Raw genomic sequence first — 23,899 nt, 5'->3', positions numbered from 1 at the left:
GTGGGGGAGTAAAGTACTAGTATCTTAGGACCTTAGAGCAAGTAGAATAAAAGAATTGAGTAGGCTATAATATCTCCACCATGATAAAAATGATGAGCCGGAGAGAATAAGAAGAGAGAACTTGAGAGGGCGATCATATTAGCGTCGACTGTATTTAGCCTTTGAGACTAGGTGAGACCATTGTAATTGGCTAAACTTAGCACATGTCGGTGGATCTGGATCATCTAATTTACTAAAGGAACGTTACATGCGTGCAGTTATGCTATATTTGCCATCCATTTTCATCTGACAGCTCCTGCTGGCTCTCCTCCTTGTTCATATGTACAAAAGAACTTCTGACAACATTATTGGATTTAGGTTAAATCATTTAGCATCATCTACCGTGAAGTGCGAATAAAATTACATCACGATATTGTCCCAAAGAAAAGGCAGCATTTTGGTTCATGTACAAAAGAACTTAAAAAATTAATCAGTGTAATTTAAAATTAGATTAAAAAAACCTCTAAGCCAATTCTAAAATTAAGCTCTAAAATTTAAAATAGATTTCCTCTTTGTAATGTTACTGGTGATATTTATTTTGACAAGTGCTTTTATTTGTAAGTTTGATTTACAAGTGCTTTCATATGTATGTTTGTTTTAAGACAATAATCACAGGCTACAATTAAATTTTAACTATTAATATTATATTTTATAAATATTAATATTAGTTTTACCCGTTACAACGCGCATGAGCAATACTACTAGTATTAAATAAAATACAACCATTAACCCTGAAAAAGAAAGTACAACTACAAATTGGCCCTAATTTGTTAATCTCGGGGTAGGAAAACCAAACAAACTCTAATCCCCCTGTTGCAATTCCAAATCCCCGAATTTGCATCGCCATTCGCACATGCCACAACATGTGTAGCACTAGTACACCGGTAGACGTGACGTGAGCAATGAGCTTTTCGGCCGTCGCGTGCGCGAGCCGCCGGCTGCTATGCCTATGCTAGCTAACCCAAGTCGAGTAGTAGTAGCAAAGTCCGACCCGTTCACACCATCACCATCACCATCACCAAATCGATCTAAAAATACTCGCCTTCTTCTCCACCCGAGCCGAGCAGAGCAGCGAAGAGGGCAGCGAAGTCGCCGACGAGGAGGAGGAGAAGGAGCCATGGCCGCCAGGAGCTTCCAGGCCCGGTCCCCCAAGGAGGAGTCCGACGCCGCCGTCCATGGTAATCAAATCCCATCCCACTCACCAAGCTCCGAAATCCCCATCCATGGTAGCGGGATTTCATCTTCTTGCGCGGAGGAGGAGGAGGGATGAGGTTTAGATGTAGTAGTAGTAGGAAGGACGGTGTGAGATTTCTTGGGAGAAAGAGAGAGAGAGAGAGAGAGAGATCAGATCACTCCCCTTGATTGGGGGTTTTTGGGTTCGCCGCGTTGTCTTCCCAAGCTGTTTATAGTGGCTATCTGATGATCATGGTTCAATTCGGCTCTGTTTATCTAAGGCTTCCCACTTCTGGGTGCCTCAAACACAAATTCACTTGTGATGTTGCTAGATTGTGTGTGATATATGGTATGCATTGTTGGTTGAGGAGAAGGCAATGTATAATGTATGTAGTGTGCGTAATGGTTCGGTGAAGTAAGCTGCCTGAGTTCCGAATTCCGATTCATGTATGCGCGGTTGCGCACAATGCCAGTATGGTTGATTTCTTTGTGTTCTGTTCATTGCAGAGGCAGTCACGCTGGGATTGAAGAACGCAGCCATATCTGGTACCGTGGTTGCGGTCCCCACGGTATGTACTAGCTGTTTGTCATGCCAATGTTATGTAGTTTCATTCTTTAGATCAATAGTATATAGTTTCAAGTGCAATTTCTTCCTAGAAGAAACATATGTACGTTGGCCACACATTATGTTTTTTTTTTCCCACCTTTACAAATCATTGTTTCCATCAAGTGTTTGCATCTTCGTTTCAAGTATCAATAATAATGACGGAAATGGAAATCTAGTCTAAATTACTACTACTAATTTATTACAATCTGGCTCAATACCTGGTCATATGTTGGAACACTTTGATTCATCTGGCTGCATATATTCTGACATCTGCAAAAATAACATTTCTGCTGCAGTTGGTTGGTTGCCGTGTCCTTCCTTGGGCTAAGGCTAATCTCAACTACACCGCACAAGCACTCATCATATCAGCAGGTACGGTTTACTATACTACTGAAAGTTATCATTTTTCAAATTGTATTATACTAGTTATTATGACCGAAGACCTACTATAAAGTGCTAACATCTCGTAGAACTTATTTTACTGGTACCTTGGATATTGGGCTAAACCTAATGGAGCCAATGTCACTATTTTAACTTGCTGGATATATACTGTTTTACTCCCTCCGTTTCGAAATGTTTGACGCCGTTGACTTTTTATCACATGTTTGACCGCTCGTATTATTCAAAAAATTTAAGTAATTATTAATTCTTTTCCTATCATTTGATTCATTGTTAAATATATTTTTATGCAGGCATATAATTTTACATATCTCACAAAAGTTTTTGAATAAGACAAATGGTCAAACATGTGCTAAAAAGTCAACGGTGTCAAACATTTCGAAACGGAGGGAGTACAATACAGATTTGGCGTATTTCTTAGGATTTAGGACATGCATGATTTGGCTTGTTTCTCATGCATGATTTGGCTTGTTTCTTGGGACATGCAAGAAATTAGACCTTTATAAAATGTAAAGTCAAGTCTAAGGTTGATTGTGTTACTGTATTGCACTTCAAGCATTTCATTATCAGGTTCTAGGGAAAATGAAAAATGGTGCTGGCTCAAGTTTAACTGGTGTCACCAGCTCACAGCCTGGCCTTCTCTATTTTATTTTAATTTGGAATTTTTATCTTTCAATAGCCTCATCCCTCATGCCCTCATCAGATTCTAGGATAGGATTCCCATTAAATTTTAGTACTGAACAAGATGCTGCAGAGATATTCTGCTTAGTATTGACTACTGACTACTGACAGTAAATGAAGCTTGCCAGTATTTCTGTCTGTTGAAGTGAAGTACCTGAGCAATTACTGATTAGCGACCACTTGCATCTTTTTACATTCTTCTGTTCAATATGTCCTAATTCATGAGTCGCATATGATAATCACTAACTTTAGCAGTTGTTTTGGTGGATTTATCCCTGTTAATGACATTGAATGATTTCAGCTTGTTCCAATGAGCTTTGGTAGCATTTGCCTCACAAGGATATGCACAGTAGGAACTAGCTACGAGGATATACGCAGTATGGAACCGTGGAAGTTAACATGTTGTTATGATTCTGACCATTATTTTAAGTTTAGGCATATAACAATCTAGCTTTCACTACTAGATTCTGTTTCTGTAGTTTCTTTTCAATACAGACTTTATGACCCCATTTTCTTATATTGGCATTCATGTGCAGAACAAAATTGAATTGAAGACCACACTGGAAACCTTACATGTCTTCCTGTTTATTTTACAGCATGCATCGCTGGCTTCTTCATCACTGCTGATAAGGCCATTCTACGGAACGCAAGACAGAACACCATTGGGAAGATTGACAGGTCAACCTGATGCGCAACTGTACATATGAGAACGTTGTACTGATTATCCATTTCTTCGATAGCAGGCGAGGTTGATGGGAGCAATAGGAATCCATCTCTATTATTCCGTTCATCCATGGATGATTGGACGTGTACTGCAATGAATCAGCAATTTTTATGTTTTAATCTTAATTCCTTATATGAAAACCTAACCTCGCATTGTAAAGACTAGGGCTGTTGCCTTTTAGACCAGTGAATCCAGTTTGGTTCCAATTTGAAGTTGAATAAAAGATGGAAATGTAATGCTCTTTTAAGCCCATGTGAACAGCTATGCTGTGCCCCCGGTTCATCATTTTGTGTTCTTCCTTGTGACAAGTGGTGATACTGTGAAGTTATTATCAGTTTGGAGGGTTAGATCAGCTCTAGTGATAAAGATATATAAATAACTGAAGCTTGGGCAAGGTATGATAGATCACGGCTTCGGTGTCAAGAGGAGTGGTCGCATCTGTTCTGTTTCTTTGTTTCTGCAGGTTGAAACAACACAAAACAGGTTCTGATCTTTGTAACGCAAGAACAGACGACGTACGTGGTACGTACCACTAAAAATTTAGAACATATCCAGTTCACTTGTGCTGCATACAAAAGCACAGTGATGCCTTTTTTCTTCCCTGCTTGCTTGATTTTTAGGCTACTGAATGAAGAGAGCGAGGTGTAGTGAAGTGTTCTTCCCTCTTTATCCATCCCTATCCGACTCCTCCGTTCTAAGCTTGCAAGAAAAAGTTGAAAGGGTAGCAAGTCTTTCGGGCATTACAAGTGGAATTCTTGTTTGGTAATACATGGGTTTATCAGGGAAACGGCATATAAAATGCATTCTTTTTTTTTGTAGCTTTGCTGCTGACAAGACAAGCATCGTATAACTAATGGTAATGGATTTAAGAATTTCACGTGGTTAACCTTTGACGTGAGAATCACTCTCATGAGATGTGTGCAAATGTAACCCGTTCATTTTTGCGATCATACGGCACATCATGAGAAGGTAAAGCACGCAACACAACTGTTCTTACCGTGAGCTAACCAAATTAGAATCTTATTCTGGTAATTTTCTTCGTGGATCTCAATACAAATCGTAGTGGAACCTGCGGAATTCAAGTGAAGTGACGTGTCGGTCAAAAAATCGAGTTAATTAAGTCTTAAAAAGGGAGAAATATTTTTCTCCAGAGAAGATCAGAAGAACAGTGCGTTTATCTCACTGGAGACTGGAGAACAATTTTCACCTTATGAAACAGTAGCTTCACCAAAAGAAGAAGAAAAAAACGTAATGGAGGAGACTTGCAAGTAACATGATCAGGCCAAACCTCCAGGAACAGGAACAGGAAGGAAGCATTCATGGGAACGTGTAGGGATGAAAGGGAGCAACAAGGGGTTGCTTTCACAGTTCCATTAACAAAAAAGAAAATAAACAACACGACTTGACCGATATCGAAGCTGACTGGCTGCAACCATGTAACCACCTTACCAGAGACCACAATAATAAACAACCTAATCCGACACTCAAATTAGCATAATCAACTCCGTAGACAAGCAGGCATACCAATCTCCAGCTGCATGCCTTAGCCGACACCACCTTCTCGCCACCGTAATTTACCTTATCTATCCTAATCCTCAAGGATAAACAGATCAGATAAGATGCTCATCTCAACCCCCATAAGTAAGTTTATCCTCATCGTTTTCACATGCTCCCCTATAACTCACACACTACTACCACATGTAGATGCATCTAACTTATAAAGCAAAATTCTCTCAATATGTGATTGCATGATAAATATGTTTTTACTTTATCTATCTACATTAATAAGTAATAACTATGTAATAATATATGGCGTGTTTATCACCAGCCTGTCTAGAAGACCTGATGGAGCAAGGAACTTGAGGATAGCTTCGGCTTACTTTTCGGCGCCAGAGTCCATGAACCCTATCTGAATATACAGGAAACCTATGTATCTATCCATGACCCCATCAGCCCACCGGAACGGCTGTTTCTTTTTTAGTTTTATTTTTTTTATTTCACCCTATCTCTTCCTTGCGTCTACTACATATATGCACATGGGGAAGAGAGGGGAACTTAACTTGGATACTTGCCTTTGCCTTCCAAAATCTGGAGTCCAAAAATACACAGGAGATAAGCAGCCATTTGCTCCTGGAAGAATGAGAGAAGCTTGCGCGCCGGTGCCTCCTGGGGCTCATGAGGAGGCCTGCATAGAGCAAAGTGATGATCGATCTGAAGATGGTTCCTTCTCGGGTTCGTCCATCGGGTCGTCGTGCTCATCGGCATCGGATCTGAGTGATGATGGGAGTTCTTACCGTCCTGGTGATTATCTTGAGCCGTCATCGTCGTCGTCATCAGCATCTTCGAGCACATTGCAGCTGGATTCTGAAGGGCCGCTCTGTGACTTGTCCTCACTGATAGCCCAGCTTCCTATCAGGTGCTTTGCTCCTCCCCTGCAGAAGTACTCGTAGTTAGAGAAAATTGCACCATGCTTATATGAATTTCAAGTTTCGGTAGATGCTTTAACGGTGTGAAATTTGTTGCTTGTGTTCCCAATTTGTGCCAGCAAACAAGGATTTATCACCTGACTACTGTAAACTATATTAGTTGAATGAACACATTTGCAAATGATATAGTAGCTACTAGCTAGTTCATTTTTTCAACTAGACAATGATTTTCTCCGAACAGCTTTTCAGATTTGTTGGTTGAATTTTAATGATATTGCCTACCTGCTAAATTGTAGAGATTCTATTTTGCATAACATTTATGACAAGCAAAATGTTCAAATTGGGCTTGATCTATGTATGTATGCAGCATCAGGTCTTATTTGAACATTTTGTTCAAAAGACGAAATGACTGGAGAAAATAATGTCGATATTAAAAGATCAAACGTTCCAGACCACTTCCATAAAATCTACTTCAATTGCAAAATTGACACTAAATCATATGTTTTCTAACAAGTAAATTTGTTTTCTGCAGGAGAGGGCTGTCCAACTATTACCAAGGAAAATCCCAATCATTCACATCGATATCTGATGCTACATGTGTTCAGGACCTTGCAAAGAAAATTACCTACAATAAGAGGATGAAGGCGTGCAAAAGCTATGCAGCAGGACTAGACATGAATCAACGATCAAATCACTTGCCAAAGCCATGCAACAAGATGATAGCGAAGAGGCCCTCGAAAGGATCATTTACCTGTCTGCTGTCAAGACCAAGCAGCACCAGCCTCCTGTGCAGCAGTGCTAAACCACCTACACACCAGAGCAAGAAAGATGTACAAATGCATATTAACTCGTAACAAAAAATATGACCCTGGAAAGTGGAAACAAACAAGTACTAGGGTTTCAGGTATCCAGTTTCAGCTAACATGTTGTGCTGCGCTTGTACTGCTCCTTTTCACAAGGAAACTCAACTATTTTTTTTCTTCTGGGATCAACCTGGCTTCTTACATTTCCTTAAGTCCATCCATTTGAAATTCAACTACTAAAAACGGGTGGAATGAAATACAGCTAGCTAATAAGCAAAATCCTATCAGCTGGGAACTAGAGTACTCTTGCATTACATGATCGAGCAACAACTAGCAATGCTTTGTGCAGCGCAGCTATACAGGTATTCTACAGAAAAACAAAATTGGCATGAATTTGACACGTTTGCTCAGAGCAAAGGAACACTAATAGTCTCACATAAAATTTTCACTAGTTGCAAATTGCACTTTCTTGATGTTTGTTTTCTTGACATCACAGATGGGCTGGTCTGATTTTATTTCCAACACACCTCCATAAATGAGATCTGTGAAGTGTGAACAACAAAAGGATGAGTTTCATGCTATTTAAATTTAAACAAAAGGACAAATGGTTCTCACACAATCCAATGTAAATAGAGTAACGTAATCTAAATTTAAAAAAATACATTACCTGAAGGAAGTAGCAAACTTTCCATCCACACCCATATCCCTTTCAAAAGTTTAAGGGTACAGTAATTTCTCTTCCAGCCCAAAAGGACGGTGGTATGAAGTTTGTTTTCTTACATGCTTCAAAATAGACATGTCCAATGTGGAATCCTTGTTTGTTTTCCTTTTTGTGCATCACATATGCATGTCATTTCTTCTTATCTCAAGCTTATCACCAAGCTTTTGCTTAAGAATGGTTAAGTAAATATGTTGCTTAGCCATCTTGTGTAGTCTCCCACAGCATCAAGATCAGACTGCATAGGAGAAACAATTTTGTAAAAGAAAAAAAAATATTGTTAGCGGCGATGTTCCCTTCTAAGAGAGCACAATCTAGAGAGCAAAATTACGCACAAAATGAAAAAGGTAAATGCTTTCTTTGATGGAAACAGATACATACATCTTCAGTTATTCCAAGATGATCAAGTAAAATCCTTATACCACCACCCTTTGAAGCATTAAGTGGAACAATCTCAATCATACTTGAATGCGCTTTGATAACACGTGCTCTTCCTTGTGTTAGTTCTGACCAATGCTGTCTCAGTACAGATGAATCCCCATCCACTTTGTCAAGGAAAAGCAACTTCTGCACGTGCAAATAAATTGTGTAACTCCAATCCAAATAAAACTGGTCTAAATATCTATCTGGTTGACTTACTGAAGATTCACCGAGGATTGTTAAATAGTACTTCCTCCGTTTCACAATGTAAGTCATTCTAGTATTTCCCACATTAATATTGATGTTAATGAATCTAGACATATATTTATCTAAATTCATTAGCATCAATATGAATGTGGAAAATACTAGAATGACTTATATTGTGAAACGGAGGGAGTAGTTTTCTAGCCATATTCTAGAAACCCCATCTTCAAGAGATTTGTGTAAGCCCTCCTATGGGTTAGCTTAACTTTTTATGGATTTATTTTTATGTTGGACAGCCAAGAAGGGAGCATACATCAGGAATTACTACATTTAACACTACTGGTTGAGTGGCTGCAGTGATTAGAATGGAAGATTTTTGTCTGTATTCCAGAATGCTAATAGAGAAAGGCTTTCAGAAAATAGCAGCTCTACCGCTATTGCTAGTTCCGGCAGTGGTTATCCAGTCATGGACTCGAGTCGTGACGATAATGTGGATAATTCAACTACAATTCTGTCTATTTTGGAAGGGTCCTCATGCTATATCACAAGTTCCCAGCAACAGCTGCTCTTTTACCACATCGCAGTGTTACTTCAAAAATTGTTCAACTAATATATACTAATGCATTTCACAGTAAGGTAGAAAGGCATACTATCCTTAACAGATATGATATGTAAACTTTTGCATGCCAAAGTTACGGATAGACAAACCTGAAAAGATGAATACCCCAAGAGGTCCTCAACTGAAGGCACCACTTTTACCTATGAAGAGAATTTAACATTTACTCAGCTGCCGACCATTGTTAAAAAGGAAGAAAAGATAAGTTTGCGTAGCAAATATCTTTAGATCAGACCTTGGTCTCATAGTGGATTGTGTGCAACAAATCAACCAAAGGATGTTCAAAGAGGGTCAAACATTGTTCCTCATGGTATGCAACAAGAGGTATACTATACTTCAAGGAGTACAAAAATGCCTGCAAATGGAGGAAAAGACACATCAACATGACATCTAACAAATGTTAACATGCAAAAAAGAGACACATTACCAAAGCGAACACATTTCATAAATCCAAAAAATCCAAAATCAATGATAGAGAAGAGAAAAGTTTCAACAAACTCAATCAGTCTCAATAAGATGCCCAGAAAATTATCCTGATAAAGAAATAGTACGTAAAATATTAACATTTCAATGATAAAGTGCAGATCTGATGTAACATATAAGTAATTATACTGCCACAAAAGCACACCTGATAGTAGAAAACAAGAAACAATTAGTTGGCATCATGATTGTACCTCCTTGCAGATATCCAAACCTAAGTTTGCTCTGTAAATCTCTTGGCCGTGCCTTCCATAAACAAGTGAACCCTACAGGAAACAGCGCATTTTTTAAGAAATCTGTAAGGGTAAAATGTCATAGCAAACATAATAAATAATATGATATGACTAGATCAAATATGAAAAGAATGATGAGATCTCAACATTCACTTCCTTGTATATTATGCTCTCATATAGGCTTGCAGAAAAAATCTTAATAAAATCCTACTTCCATATGTAACAAATGAACTATGGAGTACCTTTTTACATAACTGAGACAGCTCACATGGATTGGCAAAACCTTGAGCAGTTCAATTTAATTCAAGAATTTAAAGATGAACGAATAAAGCAACAATATATGGCATCCTATCTTTAATGCTATGTCCTCTCTAGAAGACCAGTTCTATATAGAACCATTGCATGTTATATAAAAAGCGTGTGCTCAAAAGCAAGAGGTACACCAAACTGCACATACTGGCATATCCACACATTAGACCACTGGGATGTTTAACCATAGAGTAACATACAATAAACTGAAGCCTAAACTGAATGGTCCCGAATCCCGATTCCTGATTCTAATAAATGTTTTATTAAAGAACAGGTTGTGATGGAAAACATCTTCACCAATCACCATTATATCGCAGGGGAACAGATAAGGTAAGATAACATGGCCACAAAGCTCTGATAACCAAAACAACTTTTCTCAAATTATTCAGGTGAAACTGGAGAGTATGTACCTGTAGAAATACACCAGGTGAACTCTCTGATATAAAACGATATTTCCCTCCCAAATCAAGAAGCCTGAAAGTTCTTATTGTGGAAGCCCGGGTCTAAGGGAAATAAATCAAGAGAACATTATTACAGTGAATACTGATATACTCAGCTGGCTTGCAAATAAGAAAATTGATTCCTTTAAGCACTAAACATCCTCCTGCGGTAACTCCCCTTTCATCAGGGAACTTTAATATTCCAAATTTCTAATACTCTGTTCTTCTATAAGAAAGCTAGAAATAGCATTGATAATATGTTGAAGAAAGCAGTCTACAGTTTAGCATTCACTTCAGATAGGTGCCACATTCACTTTGCATGCACGAATACATGAAACCCACCTTTCCAGTCACCGTGATAACGTTTATTCCCCTTGAAACTGCCTCTCTCAAAGATTCTATTGATTCTTCATGCGGGTATCCTTCATTATCCACAATGCCTTAACATTTATATAGAAGAAGTTACCTGCTAGAACTAGGAAAGGTCCAACACAAACAGCATACTTCTATATGCTCCATCAACTCACCATCTATATCACATACGATATGGCTCAGTTTTGGTTGATGAACTTCCCGTAGGTTAATTTCATCTGAATCTCTACTGGCCTCTGCATGCAATGGGGAAATCAGTGGGAACTCCAATTAGAAGAAATTGACTGACAACATAAAGAAAAAGCATGCTAAAATGTGTGAAGATACCTACCAACATAACTTTGTGAATGATCCATGTCATGAATGGAATCATATGCACTCTTAATAAGTCCTTTCCCTTTCCAATCTAGAGAATTTAAGATATGTTCTTCCCCGCTCTCCATCTCTTCTTCAGCCACTTTGCTGAGCTCATGATCAAAGCCCAATAAATGCAATAATCCGTGCACCTGTTGGAGTTCGTTAGCATTGAATAGGATTACAATCTACTCCGAAATTGGGAATTAGGAAATAAAATAAGATGATGAAAATGCACCGGATCACCACATTAGACCAAAATAATAATAATAAAAAGTGATGCTAGAAATGAGCGAAACAAACCATGAGAATTCTTATCTCATCATGCAGTGTATGGCCCCTTTCTTCCGCTTGCCGTTGTGCAGTGTCAATAGAGATTACTATGTCACCCAACTGCAGCTGTCAAACAAACACAAACATATCAGAAAAAAATGGTAATCAAACAATATGTTAGTCATGGTATTCATCGACTCAATGGTACACATACAATGGGAATGTCCAGCCCGGGGATATGCTGCGACATTGATAGAACATCCGTAGCGTGATCCTCGTCCCTCCATTCCTTATTCAGTTTCCGAATGAAATCGTCATCACAAAGCAGTATAGAGACCTCAACAGTATCGTACTTATTCACATCGCTTATACAATTGTCTCTGGTTTTGTACTCCGAGTTTTCGAGGTGGTCAAAGGCCACCTTCGCTGCCTTAGCAACATCCATTTGAAGCGCTTCTGCAATGCTCTGCATAGCAACTCAGGTCATAAGAGGGACAAACAATTTCAACATTTTTCAGTGCAAGAACCGTATATAATAAACAGAGCAAATTAGCTTCAAATCGTCAAATGCGATAGATAATTTTATATGGAAATGGTGAGAGAAACGCACGCAGAAGCTACTATTACCAGGATAGTGGGGTCGTCGGGGAGGGCTTCCTCGATGCCAATCTGCACGTTGAGCTCGGCGGGGCCCTCCCGCGGCGGCCGCCTCGCCCTCCTCCGCCTCAGCAGCATCGGCGGCGCTCGCCTCCGGCGTCCAGGTGTCGACGACGCGTAGTGCCGCGAGGCCGCGGCGAGCGAGGAGTGGGGCACGCCGCGACCACCGGGAAGCGGAGAAGGAGGAGAAGGAGGACGCGGTGGCGAGGGGAGCAGCGGTGGGAGGAGGCTGGAGGAGGGCGGCGGAGACGGGAGGAGGTGGTGGTGGAGGGGGTGGGAGGCGAGCGCGCGGGAGAGGAGGAGGTGGTGGAGGCGCGCCATGGAGGAGCGCGAGGGGTCTAGAAGATTCTAGAAGGTTTTTAGCCGGAGGAGGAAGACGGTGGCGGCAGGAGGGAGGAGGGAGATAAGAAAAGGGTTTAGGGCCGGGCCTCCATTGGCCCTCCTAAATGGGCCGGTTTAACTAACGGTTTGCGACACAGTTGGTTGAAGGAACAGCGTGGACACTAGACAGTGCATGATTGATTTTATTTCAAAGTATTTTTGTTTTACTAGATTTGAAGTTTCAAACATATCATACAGGAAATTTATGTTGTGTATTAACGGTACACGAATACAAAGCAACATTTCATTCATTTCAAAGTTTAATTTTTGTTTGTAGCACAGTGTACACCATAGGAGTACTTCTCATGATGGCATGAGTGCATGAGACATAGACCTGCCTGTTCAAATAAAACCCATATACTCTGAGCTCCGTATAATAATGTAATCTCAAGCTTTATTACTTAGTACAAATGTACAATATAGTATTAATTGGTCAGAACAACCATCACTGTTATTGCCAGGTTATAGACTGATACATGGTGACATGTTTTGCTAATGGATAGAGGACCAATTGTTAATCTTTGCATATAGGACACAGATAACTGAACTGACCTGTGTACTACAATGATAGCAACAATACTACAGACTTTGCTGCTCACCAATTAACCAAGATTATTACGATTTATAATCTCAGGGACACATCCCAGTTGCTTCCCTAGTATCCCCAGTGTAGAGATAAGCCACCCTGTTGTCGAGCATTGACATCACCTGATGCGCGGCGAGTCCTGCGTAGCACTTGTGATGTGCCGAAATGCAGATGTCAGTGATGGCCCTGGACATTTCATCCTCCTGATGGAATGGCTGGCTGACAAATTCTTCGACCGGCATCCACTGAAAATGATTATAGCGGGCATAACCCAAAAAATCATTAGTGAGAGCTCAATCATCTAAACTAGTAGTACAAACTACAAAGTATCTGAATTATGGTTAGGGAGTACCCTTGCTGCTTCAATCTCGGACTCGTCGATAGATATGTCAGATGAGAGTGGCTTGAGTGTGCATATGAAGAGTATATCCGATTTATCGAAAAGGACTTGATGCGCATGTCTGTATGAACAGAGGCAGAAACGTGAAGAAGAAAAAAAAAACATGAAGGAACTCTCAGCAGTAAAAGGTTCGAATAACTCCATTGATTGTACTTGACAATTACCTGAAAGCAACGACATCCAGGAAACAACTTTCGATCTGAAAAGTGGAGTTCTTGTAAAACATCAAAATAACATTTCATCTTAAGTAGCATAGTTCAGTAAAACAAGTCAAAACAGTGTAATTACCCCAGTTTCTTCTCGAACTTCTCTTATGGCTCCAGAAAACAAATCTTCAAACTGATAGCAGAAAAAGAAATAATATAAGATTAGTAAAGCCAACATAAACAGCTTAAACAAAACATAGACCTTTTCTTGAATAAGTTTGACATGACTTGGCTATTGGTTTTTACACAGAGAAAAAAAATTGGCTTTTGACTTATCATAGATCAATAATTTGTTTTACTAGGGAGTCTCCGCTCTGTGTTTTGTACCTTATCTATAAAGCCCGTAGGGATCTTCCAGATGTCTGAACAGTGCGATGGACATTTTCCTTCTTTGACAACAAGCACCTAAAATCAAAGGCATACATTACAAACACAATACATACGCAGATAAATGGTTGCTTTTTTCTTTCGTTCAGAAAGTATATGACAAGGCAAATAGGCATAATCCAGAAATTATCAAAACCTCGTTTTTGTCATTCATGACAAATGCTCCAACACCAATTTGATGCAATGAAGTGGAAGGCAAACCGGGAGGTCCATCTGGAAGCCAGAAAGTTAGCATCACGTACCCTGGCTCTGCATGATGATAAACAAAGCCCGCCTAAAAAAATTGTAAAACAAATAAAGTTAAGGTTGCCCATCTAAAAAAATGTAAAACAAATAAAGTTAAGGTTAACTGCAATTTTTAACTGATTAGTTAAGAGGTAATGAGGTATTGTTATCAAACAAAAGAATGTAAGAGACATGAAAAGAAAATTGGCATAGACGGTTTTTTTTTTCCTTTCCAGCAATAGTGGCATACATTAGCCAGCCTTCAGTGAAAAGAATATTATGCTCTTTCAGATAAGTCTGATGCTAAACTAAGGTCGATAAGATAAAAAAACTTATAATAATAAGATTAACTTGCCTTTATTGCAATTGGAACTAGATCAGCTTGATCTTCCTGTATCTTCAACCAAACCCCCCTTTTCCCCTGCAGTAATGAATTAATCAACCCCCTTTTATATCCATCTACTTTCTAGCAATATGTATGTGTATTACCTGCTTATTCCAATAACAAAGTGAGGACTGGAGTGATGAAGAAAATGCATTGGATGTATTTGGTAAGGAAGTAGGGTTAACAACAATGCCACCATAATCATCCTCAAAGGCATCCAGCACATCAATAGTTCCAAGCAATGGTGTATCTGAAATAGCTGCATTAGTTCCCTTGCTTAAGGTCTTGCCACCACTGAATATTGACAATTTCAAGCAAGGCTGTCTGAACACTGAACCTGCAAAATATAACACTGTAAGATACAGCTACCAGAATCTGAGAAAAAATTATGCATAATATAGTAAGGTAGTTTGGCGAAATACATTGCAAAGCTGAGAAAAACTATCACACTGAACAATGAGTTAGGAGATCAATCAAATTGCCAGACCCTCAGGTTTGCTATTCCAAACAAACCAACAAACAAAGTAAAAAAATATCAGACTAATAATACTTAAATAGCACAAATCAACATGAAAAACATAAGAAACTGATTGCAGCTTCTTGTTTCTCTAGAAGCAGATGCAGTAATGCACACTAACATTTTTTCTTTATTAGAAAGTTGAATAAAGATTTCACACGTCATCACCTGCTGCTATGCCAAAACTAACTTGTTTTGTACTTGAAATCCTCGGATGAGGCAAAGAAAGATAGCTCTTTGAATATGATGAGGGCAAAACAAATGCCATTGGTTTTCACTCGCTGAACTTGAAGTTGTGGCAATCCTAAGAGACCTATGCGTCTTAAATAGATCTGGGAAATATACAAATCACATAATAATATACACCACCTACACATGTCCAAGTGGTGTCCCCTGCTGTTATTTCAAGGAGAAGCCATCTAAAATCTCACTCCAATTTGGACCAGAAAATAACCTTTTTAAGTGGGAGTACATGCCATATTAGCCTCCACAACGGAATGATTCCCAACTTTGCATATTGTTAAGGACCTATTGGGATCACAGAGAATTGAGATCAGAACTCCAATGGAATACACGACTATATTGCAAGTAAACCTCACATAATTCAAAATAATTGGGTGGAAGTCTCCGGAAGCATGTTCTATCAACTGTCACCATTGGCAATTTCATGGTCTACTTGTCAAATAACTGTAAAATTCTTTAAACACACACATTATAAAAACTTATATTACATTTAACTTAAATTTCATTTGACATTAAAAACGACCTTAGCAAGTATCAAATTTTAATTTGTACTGGAAAAATATAGCTTATTAACTTCCCAAATCTGCAGATTACACTCTTAAGATTGTCCTTTCTTTGCTTAGTAGTAGTGGTTATTTGTCCTTGTCTCCACAAAATAAGGAGACATGCTCAGCTCAAATAAATATTAACAAAAATCGAGTTCCATCATATAGTTCAATTCCTTGGATTGAGAAAAACTAAACATAGTTTTGATTAAAGAGTATTTGAAGTTGTGTGGCGATAACCTTTCTTGCTGTTCCTACAATTTTGACAATGTGGTAAAGAGTCCAAGACCAACTGATTCACTATTTGATCCATGTCTGGAACATTGGGCCTTACAAACAAATATAATGGCAGGTCCCAAACCATCAATAAATGCAGTAGAAAAATGATGGCCAGAAGGTACCGTTGATGAACTTTTAACAAAATACAGTGAGTAAAGAACAATATTCTGTACTGAGTATGTTGTAAAAGATTGAAGTTGTCATTGCATCACTCTATTCCTGAATGTATTCACTTTTACAACATATACTCAGTACAGAATATTGAGAATGTGTTAGGCATTCCCTTTTAATATGCATATTCCCCAACACAATATTCTTACGTAGCCACTGAGCCATCCAGAATCAGGCAACTGCAGCCACCATTCTTTTGCTATGCTGCTTCTTTTTTTTTTTTAAAGAGCACTATATCAAATATTATGGTAGAAAAGATAGGATTTTATGTTCTTTTGAACTTTGTTTCGACCGCAAAGCAATAAAGAATAGTTAGAAATATATATATATTTTTCAAAACGTCTGTCTCCCTGAATAATATAGCATCAGTAAATTGGTAACGATCATGAAAATCTAGAATTGATGGAAGGGAAAAACAACTTAACATCAGATTTGTCCATAGAAACATGTTTGTATAGAACGATATAATGCAATGCTATTGCAAGCAGCACACAAGTTCAACCAAGAACAGGACATGGATCATGATGCAAAATGAAGTATCTGAACTTAAGATTAATCAGCTGTTTCCTTCACCAAGTTACTAGTTGTGATTATAATACTTGTGCTAGCAGTTGTGTCTTCTCAGTACAATTTTCACTGAACAGATGCTAACATTTAGCCACATATTTTGCAACACCCGGCAACCTAAATTGAAGCTACGCCACTAATCCAACAGAGTGCTACAACTCTAAAATTGCAAGATTCGGTATGCATGGCTATCATTCATTTCCAATGTCCAACTTGACTCCAGACGACATAAGTGAGGAGCGAGCCTCACTTACAAGCAACTGGCCTATTGGTGCAACTTACTAAGACACTCCGACCATCACTACTCACTAAGTTACATTGAGCAACCATTACATCTGACAAATGGAAACAATACTACCATGGGAAGACACAGTATGGCAAAATTTACAGTGGCCTGATTAAACATAGAGAATTGAGCTTCATAGTGTGACAAACTACATATCAAACCAAAGGCTTGTCTGTATGGAAACTACTGATGTCCAGGTAACAGTAACATTTTCAGCAACAGAAGCTCTTTTAAAATAAAAAGAAATCTTCACCAGTTGGCAGATTACCTGACAATTTGAAAGCATATTCTAATGTTGTCCAGAAAGGTTGACAGAAGCAAATCCTACCCACACAAAAGGTCATCCATATCTTATCCTATTGAAACAGAAAATTCTTGTGGCAAATTGCAAGGATTGAGAATACAATGAAATAAGATATTTACAATTGTTTGGAATACTATTTCTTTTCAAGCTGAAACTAGTTGGGAAGGAATCTGGTTTCATTCCTCTTGATTGCTACCTGAGTGGTGACAGCAGGCACAAGAATATGGACTACTGCAAATGTTGGACTAATGGAAAAGATACTGGACAGTGAAAGTGTTACATTTGTTCTGTTTTATTAATATAGTAACTTGAGGTCATACAATAGGAAACACAATGGTATTAAAACAAATTACCACTGAGTGCCAAAGGAATTCTTACTTTTTAAGAATAATTTATACAGCTATTGTACATACTGCAGAAAGAAATAAAGGGGGTTTAAATAAATGCTACAACCAGTAACCAGGCTTGCTACAAACTCCAAAAACAGCTTTCATAGCCAGCAATAGAAGCATTACACAATAGAAACTAAATGAAAAAATTAATAGAAAACAATGTAGCAGGACCAAACATTTGTGGACATAAATAATACAAAAGCTACATAGGAACGTTACAACATATTTTATAATGTTTGGTTGATTACAGTAGACAGTAATTACTCAGTAACAGGCCCCCAGGGTCCCAGACAGCAGCATCACTATCAATGAAAATTGAAACATGGAATGTTCTATATACTACTACAATACAATGTTTGGGTAACCGTAAACATTTGATCAGAACAAAGCAACAACAAATAAAAAATTGCAAAAGAGGATCCTCTCTGTGGCCACATTTGGGACACGGGAATTATTTCCTGATTCCAGTAGGTGAAATGTTCCATTTAAAATTCCCATGATCCAAACAGTAACTAAAAGAAACAATAGATCCATGTTGTTTCAGCCCTTTAACGTCAACAGACCTTATAAGAAAAACACATTCAGGGCAATTAATAGCTAAATGTACAGTTGTACGTATCTACTTGACTATTTGACACAGATTAAGGATGTGTTCGATAGTAGGGGTTGGGATCTTCTCTCACGCACACATAAAATGGAGCAAGTTATTAGTGCATGACTAATTAAGTATTAGCTAAAAGAATTTGAATATCGATTAATATGATTTTTTTTTCAAGCAACTTTCCCATAGAAAAGTTATGCAAAAAAACATACCATTTAGCAGTTCGGGAAGCGTGCAAGTGGAAAACGAGGGAGTAGAGGTTGGGAAAGGGGAGAAACGAACGCACCCTAACATTCTTTGCTTGAAATTGTGTGGCTCCATTAGGGCTACAACTTGGTTACTTTGTTTTATGTAACCAGCTAATTTCTATAGTAAATCATCTATGCAAAGGGATTTTTTTTTTTTTGCGGGGAATTGAACAATGAAAAAAAGGGAGAAAGGTGGGAAAGAGAAGAAAAAAGAAGAAAGGAACGTATGGTCCTACTCCTTTTTCAATTAGGCATATCTCAAATAGTGTTTTTTTTTTTAGTCGAACATTTCAAAGGAAAAACTTTTAAGTGGAAAATCTAGAAACCGGACAGTCTAGAGTGCCATACATCTAAATACCACTTTCCTGGCCTAATTGGGAAGCCAAAAAATCCTGGTCCATCTAACATGGCGAGTCAGGATTCTGGGCCTTCCCAAATGATCCTAAAATATTGTAGCATAGTATATTGATATTGTGACAGTGTTACTAAATTATTTCAGAATTACATATGGCCTTTCCACTGTATATTGAGGTGGGAAGCATAGGTATATTCTCGTGGAATATCCCGTAAAAACACCATCACAGGGCAATCCAATCAGCCTAATAATTATCTGACGGGAAAGGCAGCTTTTGTACAAAATGTACTCATCAAATATCTGTTGATTAGTTATAACTCGAAGAAAAACAATTGATGTCTCCATGTCACCTTAAATATTTCAAATTTCACAAATACATCCCAATAAGCGGAAACAACATGCAACTTCTACAGGTAATCCGTAATCAAGTAGTAACCTTGTAGGTCAAGTTTCGTATTATCTGTGATATGTACATCAAATACTACAGAAACAGTTGGCTATAATGTTCTCCATACTATAATCATCCTCAGAATATAGGGAAGAAAGCAGCAGGGTTTACATCTTAAAAACAAATTGGCTGCATAATCAGCACTTAGAGATAGTGAAAAAATAATAATGAATACTAGTTCATAACCAAATCATCTGGTTACTGTAAATATGATCTCCAATATTTAAAAGATAGCTTGTTTGCATGTTGTAGAAGCTTATATGACTTCAAAGCAGAACTCTTACCACTTTTGGAAATGTCTTCAATATCACACCAGAATTTTCTCTTGTAATATGATGAACCTTAAAAGATACGAAGGATGCATTCATTACATCTGCCATTTCCAAAGCATTGTAACTACATGAATCTGCATGCCCTTTGAACTTGAAATGAGGACACTTTAACATTTTGAAAGTCGATGGCACATTAAATGCTTAGAATCAGGGTGTAGGTAGCTGCGCAGTATGCCTGATCCAGTGATCCTTAGCTATCATTCTGGAGGAGAAAGTGAACCAAAATTTTCAGTTGATGGTTTGATGCCAATCTGGAAATTATGCACAGTCCCCAGATACACATCACAGAAGGTATGGACCTGAAGAACTAGGGAGCTCCCTGGAAATTTACCAAGCCATCCTCATCTCAATGGGCTGACAACCCAACCTGAAATCCGAGTTGGCTTACGTATTCTTACTGTTCGTTGAGATCTACTTTCCAGTCGCTCAAGTATTGAGTAAGTTATTGAGTCGGGGATTAACCCTTGTTGCTTCATAGTTTCATAAAGTTTATGAGCTTCTTCTGTCTTTCCACGTCTCTCCAGACAATCAAGTAAAATGTTGTAAGTTACAATATTAGGGGTGCATCCCTCTGATATCATCTCATCGAATAAGCTGCATGCCATCTCAACCTTATTGGATTTTCCAAAGCACTCGATTAATATGCTATAAGTAAACACATCAGGATCATATCCTTTCTCTTGCATCTCTTTGAAAAGCATATGGGCTTCATCAAGATCACCATGTTTTCCTAGACAGTTTATCAAAGAATTGTATGTGACAACATCAGGCTTACAACTGCTAGCCTCCATCACTTCAAAAAGTTCAGACGCTTTATCAACTAAGCCAACTCTACCATAACTTGAAATCATAATATTGTAGGTAAAAACATCAGGAATAATTCCATTTGTTTTCATCTTGTCAAAGAGATTGCTAATGAAAGAGACCTGCTTGAGCTTTCCAAGAGCTGAAAAGACCATATTGTACATGCCAACATCTGTAACAATCCCTTTTTCAGGCATCATATGTAGCAGGTCGATCGCCTCTAATGTTTTCTCTGCATTACATAACACCTCAAGCATTGATACAAAAGCATCCCTGTCCCCTTTCTCATGGGAGTTCCACATGCGACAGAATACATTATGTGCCTCACTTGCATGACCAGATTTGCAGAGTGACTTCACCAAATACGAATATATTGATCTGTTCATAAATCTACTACAGATATCTAGAACCTCATTCAGTCTGTGCAGCTGCCCTTCTGTTGCCAAGATATCCAGTGTAATGCTGTATGTGAATTGATTGGGTTGGCAGTCATTCTCGACCATTTTGGAGAGTACAAAAATTACCTTGTCCACCATTTTGTTCTTGCCAAGAGCCTCAATAATAGTATTAAACGCAATCAGGTTAAGAACACATCCTTTTGATACCATTTCATCAAAAAATGAGAGAAATTTTGAGGTCCTCCCAGCCTTTCCAGACATTCTGATAAGTATAGTATATGTGTATGCATCCGGTACACAGTGTTTTTGTTTCATATCTTCAAAGACTTGGAAAGCTTGGTCAACCTAATCAACTAACAAAGGTCAGCTGCCAAGTTTTGAGGAATAAGCACTGAACGATATGCACTTTCAAGATGCATGGTATGTCAAATATAAAAAAAATATAGAACAGGATGAGATACAAGAGGCAAGATTCTTGTTGAACGGCAATGGTTAGAATCAGACAACCAAACAATTTTCTGTCTGTGCTCCACTACCACTCGATTCATATTTCACAATGTGCAAGTTATCAAGAGAAATGCTTCTCCACATGTATTCACACATGGCTACATGTACTATACTAAACATCCAAAAAAAGCTTCAATATTTGGCAAGGACACCTCAATGAATTAAAGACGAGTTGGTTACTTTGCATTTTTGAAAGTTTGCATCAATTTTGATGTGGTGATAGTACATTTACCAGCATGTACATGTGGAAAACCCATTCTCGGTTATCAAACATAATCTTCTATGTAATTGGAACAATATTACACAAAAGAGATATCAGAGTCTACTATTTTTGTACAACACAACCAATTTCCAGTATTACTTTTAAAATCAACCTTGACATGATATTCCTCTATGCCACCCTAACAAGGTACTCTGCCTCTTCCTCTTCCATTCCCTCCCCCCGGTTTGCCACTGTTCACCACCCTTGTCTCCTCTCTCACTGCCTCAGGCTACAGCGATGGCATAGGAGTGTCCATTTTGCATCATCCCAATGGCAAACGAAAATACTGTTTTGTCAACTATGCAAACCAACCATGCTTGATCTTTTAGTACGTGAGGAACTGATGCTCAAAACTTAGCAAATAGCTATCTTAACTTAGACTACATTACTAGCAATATATGCTAGTATGCCAAAACCATTGGCAATGGGAGTTTTTTTCTTAAAAAAAAATGAACGGGCTACCATCAATCCATCATAGAGGGCAATTTCAGTTTATAAGCAAGGGCATTATATTGTTGCAATTTCAGTTTGATCTTGGTATTGATGTCATCTTAGGTCACATAACATTAGGTATGATGTCATCTTCATACCTAATGTTTGCAAATATGACTCCAATTCTAGGTCAAACAATCAGAGAGAAACATATCGACAGCATGAAACAATGATTCCACAGAGACATTCCTAGATTAGCATTCATTCCACAAACACCACCAATTTAAACATATGCAAAAGTTAGCCGATTATCGTACCATTCCAGCCTTGGCAAGCGCGTCGAGAAGCATGTTATACGCAAAGATATCCAGCTTGTAGCCCTTCCTCCGCATTTCCTCATACACCTGGAACCCCTTGGACACCTCCCTGCTCCTCAGATGCGCCTGCACGATGCACTTGTAGGTGTACCCACTGAGCCTGAGCCCCCACTTGCTGGCCAGCTCAAGGCACCTCTCCATCTCCACGCCGCCGCCGCCCATCCCAACCAGCAGGTTGATCGTGGAGATGTTGCCGGCGACGCCGTCCCGCTCCATGTCGGCGACGAGGCGCAGCGCCTCGGACGGGCCGGCCCTGGTGCGGAAGAGGAGTGCCAGGATGCGGTTGTAGGAGAAGGCGTCGTGGCGGAAGCCCGGGAGCGAGGCGGCGGCGAAGCGGAAGAAGGCGAGCGCGAGGGGCGGGTCCCCATAGAGCGCCTTGACGACCTCGGAGGCCTCGGCGGCGGTGAGGGTGAGGCGGAGCCCGCGGAGGTAGTCGGCGAGGTCTAGGAGCGGGGACGGGGAGGCGTGGGAGCGGAGGATGCGCGCGGCGGCGCAGACGAGGTGGCGGCGCGGGAGCGGGTAGCCGCGCGGGTCGAGCGGCGTCGGGGGAGGGGTCGGGGCGACGGTGACGGTGAGGGAGGGGCCCGCCGGGGATGGCCGCGCGGCGGCGATGCGGCCGGAGTAGGTGGTCGCGAGGCGGCGGGGCATTATTTTTTTTTCGTCGGCGAGGGGGGAGACGCCGGCGGAGTGGGCGCCGCCGCCGTGCTTATTACGGGCTTCACTGACAGGTGGGGCCCTTGTATTTCGGCCAAGTGAGGCTCCTAAAAGGGCCGTTCGTGGGCCTGTAGCAAATTACTGGATTGTTGTTGAGTGGGCCGAATCTAACCCATCCATGTGTTGTATGGGCCCTCAGTTTTTTTCTTTAAGACAACTGTTGTTTTTCTTTGTTTGAATTCATTTTTTATTTTATTTATCAAAATATTTAGAAATAAAACAGAAAACGAAGTAGTCTATTAACACGTGATTAATTAAGTATTAGCAAAAAATTTGGAAAGTGAATCAATATGATTTTTAAAAGCAACTTTCATGTATAAATTTTTTTAAAAAAAACACACGTTTAGTAGTTTGAAAAGCACGAGAATGGAAAATGAAGAGAGTGAGTTGTTAACTCAAAGAAACTAACTGAGCCTAACACCCTTCCAGAGGACCACTATGGAGCTTCATGCCTCAGCAATCTTCCGAGAGCTCGGGCGTACGATAACGTTGCAAACGAGTGAAATGTGGAGGTGATGCAACGAGGGTTTCTAGGAAGTCGATGCCGCGAGGTGAAGCGCAAGCGAGTGAGGAATAGATTGGGGGTGGGGGGGGGGGGGGGTAATTAAGGGCCGGTTTA

The 23,899-nt window shown here is 39.4% G+C and overlaps 5 protein-coding genes across 5 annotated transcripts; 2 read left to right on the top strand and 3 right to left on the bottom strand.

Moving 5' to 3' along the window:
• The first annotated feature begins 1,100 nt into the window (after positions 1 to 1,100).
• Positions 1,101 to 3,875, top strand: LOC4328789 (early nodulin-93). Its single transcript, XM_015767142.2, has 4 exons — positions 1,101 to 1,217; positions 1,720 to 1,781; positions 2,116 to 2,191; positions 3,496 to 3,875. The coding sequence occupies exons 1-4, from the start codon at positions 1,157 to 1,159 to the stop codon at positions 3,585 to 3,587; spliced, it is 291 nt and encodes a 96-aa protein (XP_015622628.2). The 5' UTR covers positions 1,101 to 1,156; the 3' UTR covers positions 3,588 to 3,875.
• A 1,617-nt stretch (positions 3,876 to 5,492) lies between these two features.
• LOC4328788 (protein OXIDATIVE STRESS 3) lies at positions 5,493 to 7,041 on the top strand. The gene is made up of 2 exons (XM_015771886.3): positions 5,493 to 6,039; positions 6,582 to 7,041. The coding sequence occupies exons 1-2, from the start codon at positions 5,552 to 5,554 to the stop codon at positions 6,901 to 6,903; spliced, it is 810 nt and encodes a 269-aa protein (XP_015627372.2). The 5' UTR covers positions 5,493 to 5,551; the 3' UTR covers positions 6,904 to 7,041.
• On the bottom strand, positions 6,990 to 12,306 carry LOC4328787 (endoribonuclease YBEY, chloroplastic). The gene is made up of 13 exons (XM_015771884.3): positions 11,899 to 12,306; positions 11,486 to 11,737; positions 11,302 to 11,397; positions 10,976 to 11,150; positions 10,800 to 10,880; positions 10,615 to 10,712; positions 10,243 to 10,335; positions 9,485 to 9,556; positions 9,046 to 9,165; positions 8,903 to 8,953; positions 7,952 to 8,137; positions 7,520 to 7,808; positions 6,990 to 7,394 (listed from the first exon to the last, which is right to left on the bottom strand). Exons 1-12 carry the CDS (start codon positions 12,247 to 12,249, stop codon positions 7,752 to 7,754), a joined length of 1,632 nt encoding a protein of 543 aa, XP_015627370.1. The 5' UTR covers positions 12,250 to 12,306; the 3' UTR covers positions 6,990 to 7,394; positions 7,520 to 7,751.
• A 377-nt stretch (positions 12,307 to 12,683) lies between these two features.
• LOC112936055 (nudix hydrolase 8-like) lies at positions 12,684 to 19,882 on the bottom strand. The gene is made up of 10 exons (XM_015767096.3): positions 19,739 to 19,882; positions 15,184 to 15,543; positions 14,603 to 14,835; positions 14,469 to 14,534; positions 14,025 to 14,162; positions 13,829 to 13,906; positions 13,584 to 13,634; positions 13,460 to 13,494; positions 13,248 to 13,356; positions 12,684 to 13,140 (listed from the first exon to the last, which is right to left on the bottom strand). Exons 2-10 carry the CDS (start codon positions 15,281 to 15,283, stop codon positions 12,940 to 12,942), a joined length of 1,011 nt encoding a protein of 336 aa, XP_015622582.1. The 5' UTR covers positions 15,284 to 15,543; positions 19,739 to 19,882; the 3' UTR covers positions 12,684 to 12,939.
• Positions 19,742 to 23,244, bottom strand: LOC4328786 (pentatricopeptide repeat-containing protein At1g51965, mitochondrial). The gene is made up of 2 exons (XM_026023327.2): positions 22,507 to 23,244; positions 19,742 to 21,333 (listed from the first exon to the last, which is right to left on the bottom strand). The coding sequence occupies exons 1-2, from the start codon at positions 23,212 to 23,214 to the stop codon at positions 20,128 to 20,130; spliced, it is 1,914 nt and encodes a 637-aa protein (XP_025879112.1). The 5' UTR covers positions 23,215 to 23,244; the 3' UTR covers positions 19,742 to 20,127.
• Between the last annotated feature and the right edge of the window lie 655 nt (positions 23,245 to 23,899).

This window comes from Oryza sativa, chromosome 2 (assembly GCF_034140825.1).
Source record: "Oryza sativa Japonica Group chromosome 2, ASM3414082v1".
NCBI classification, from domain to species: domain Eukaryota; kingdom Viridiplantae; phylum Streptophyta; class Magnoliopsida; order Poales; family Poaceae; genus Oryza; species Oryza sativa.
Note: the sequence above shows the minus strand (reverse complement) of the source record. Positions and strands in the feature narration are given on the sequence as shown.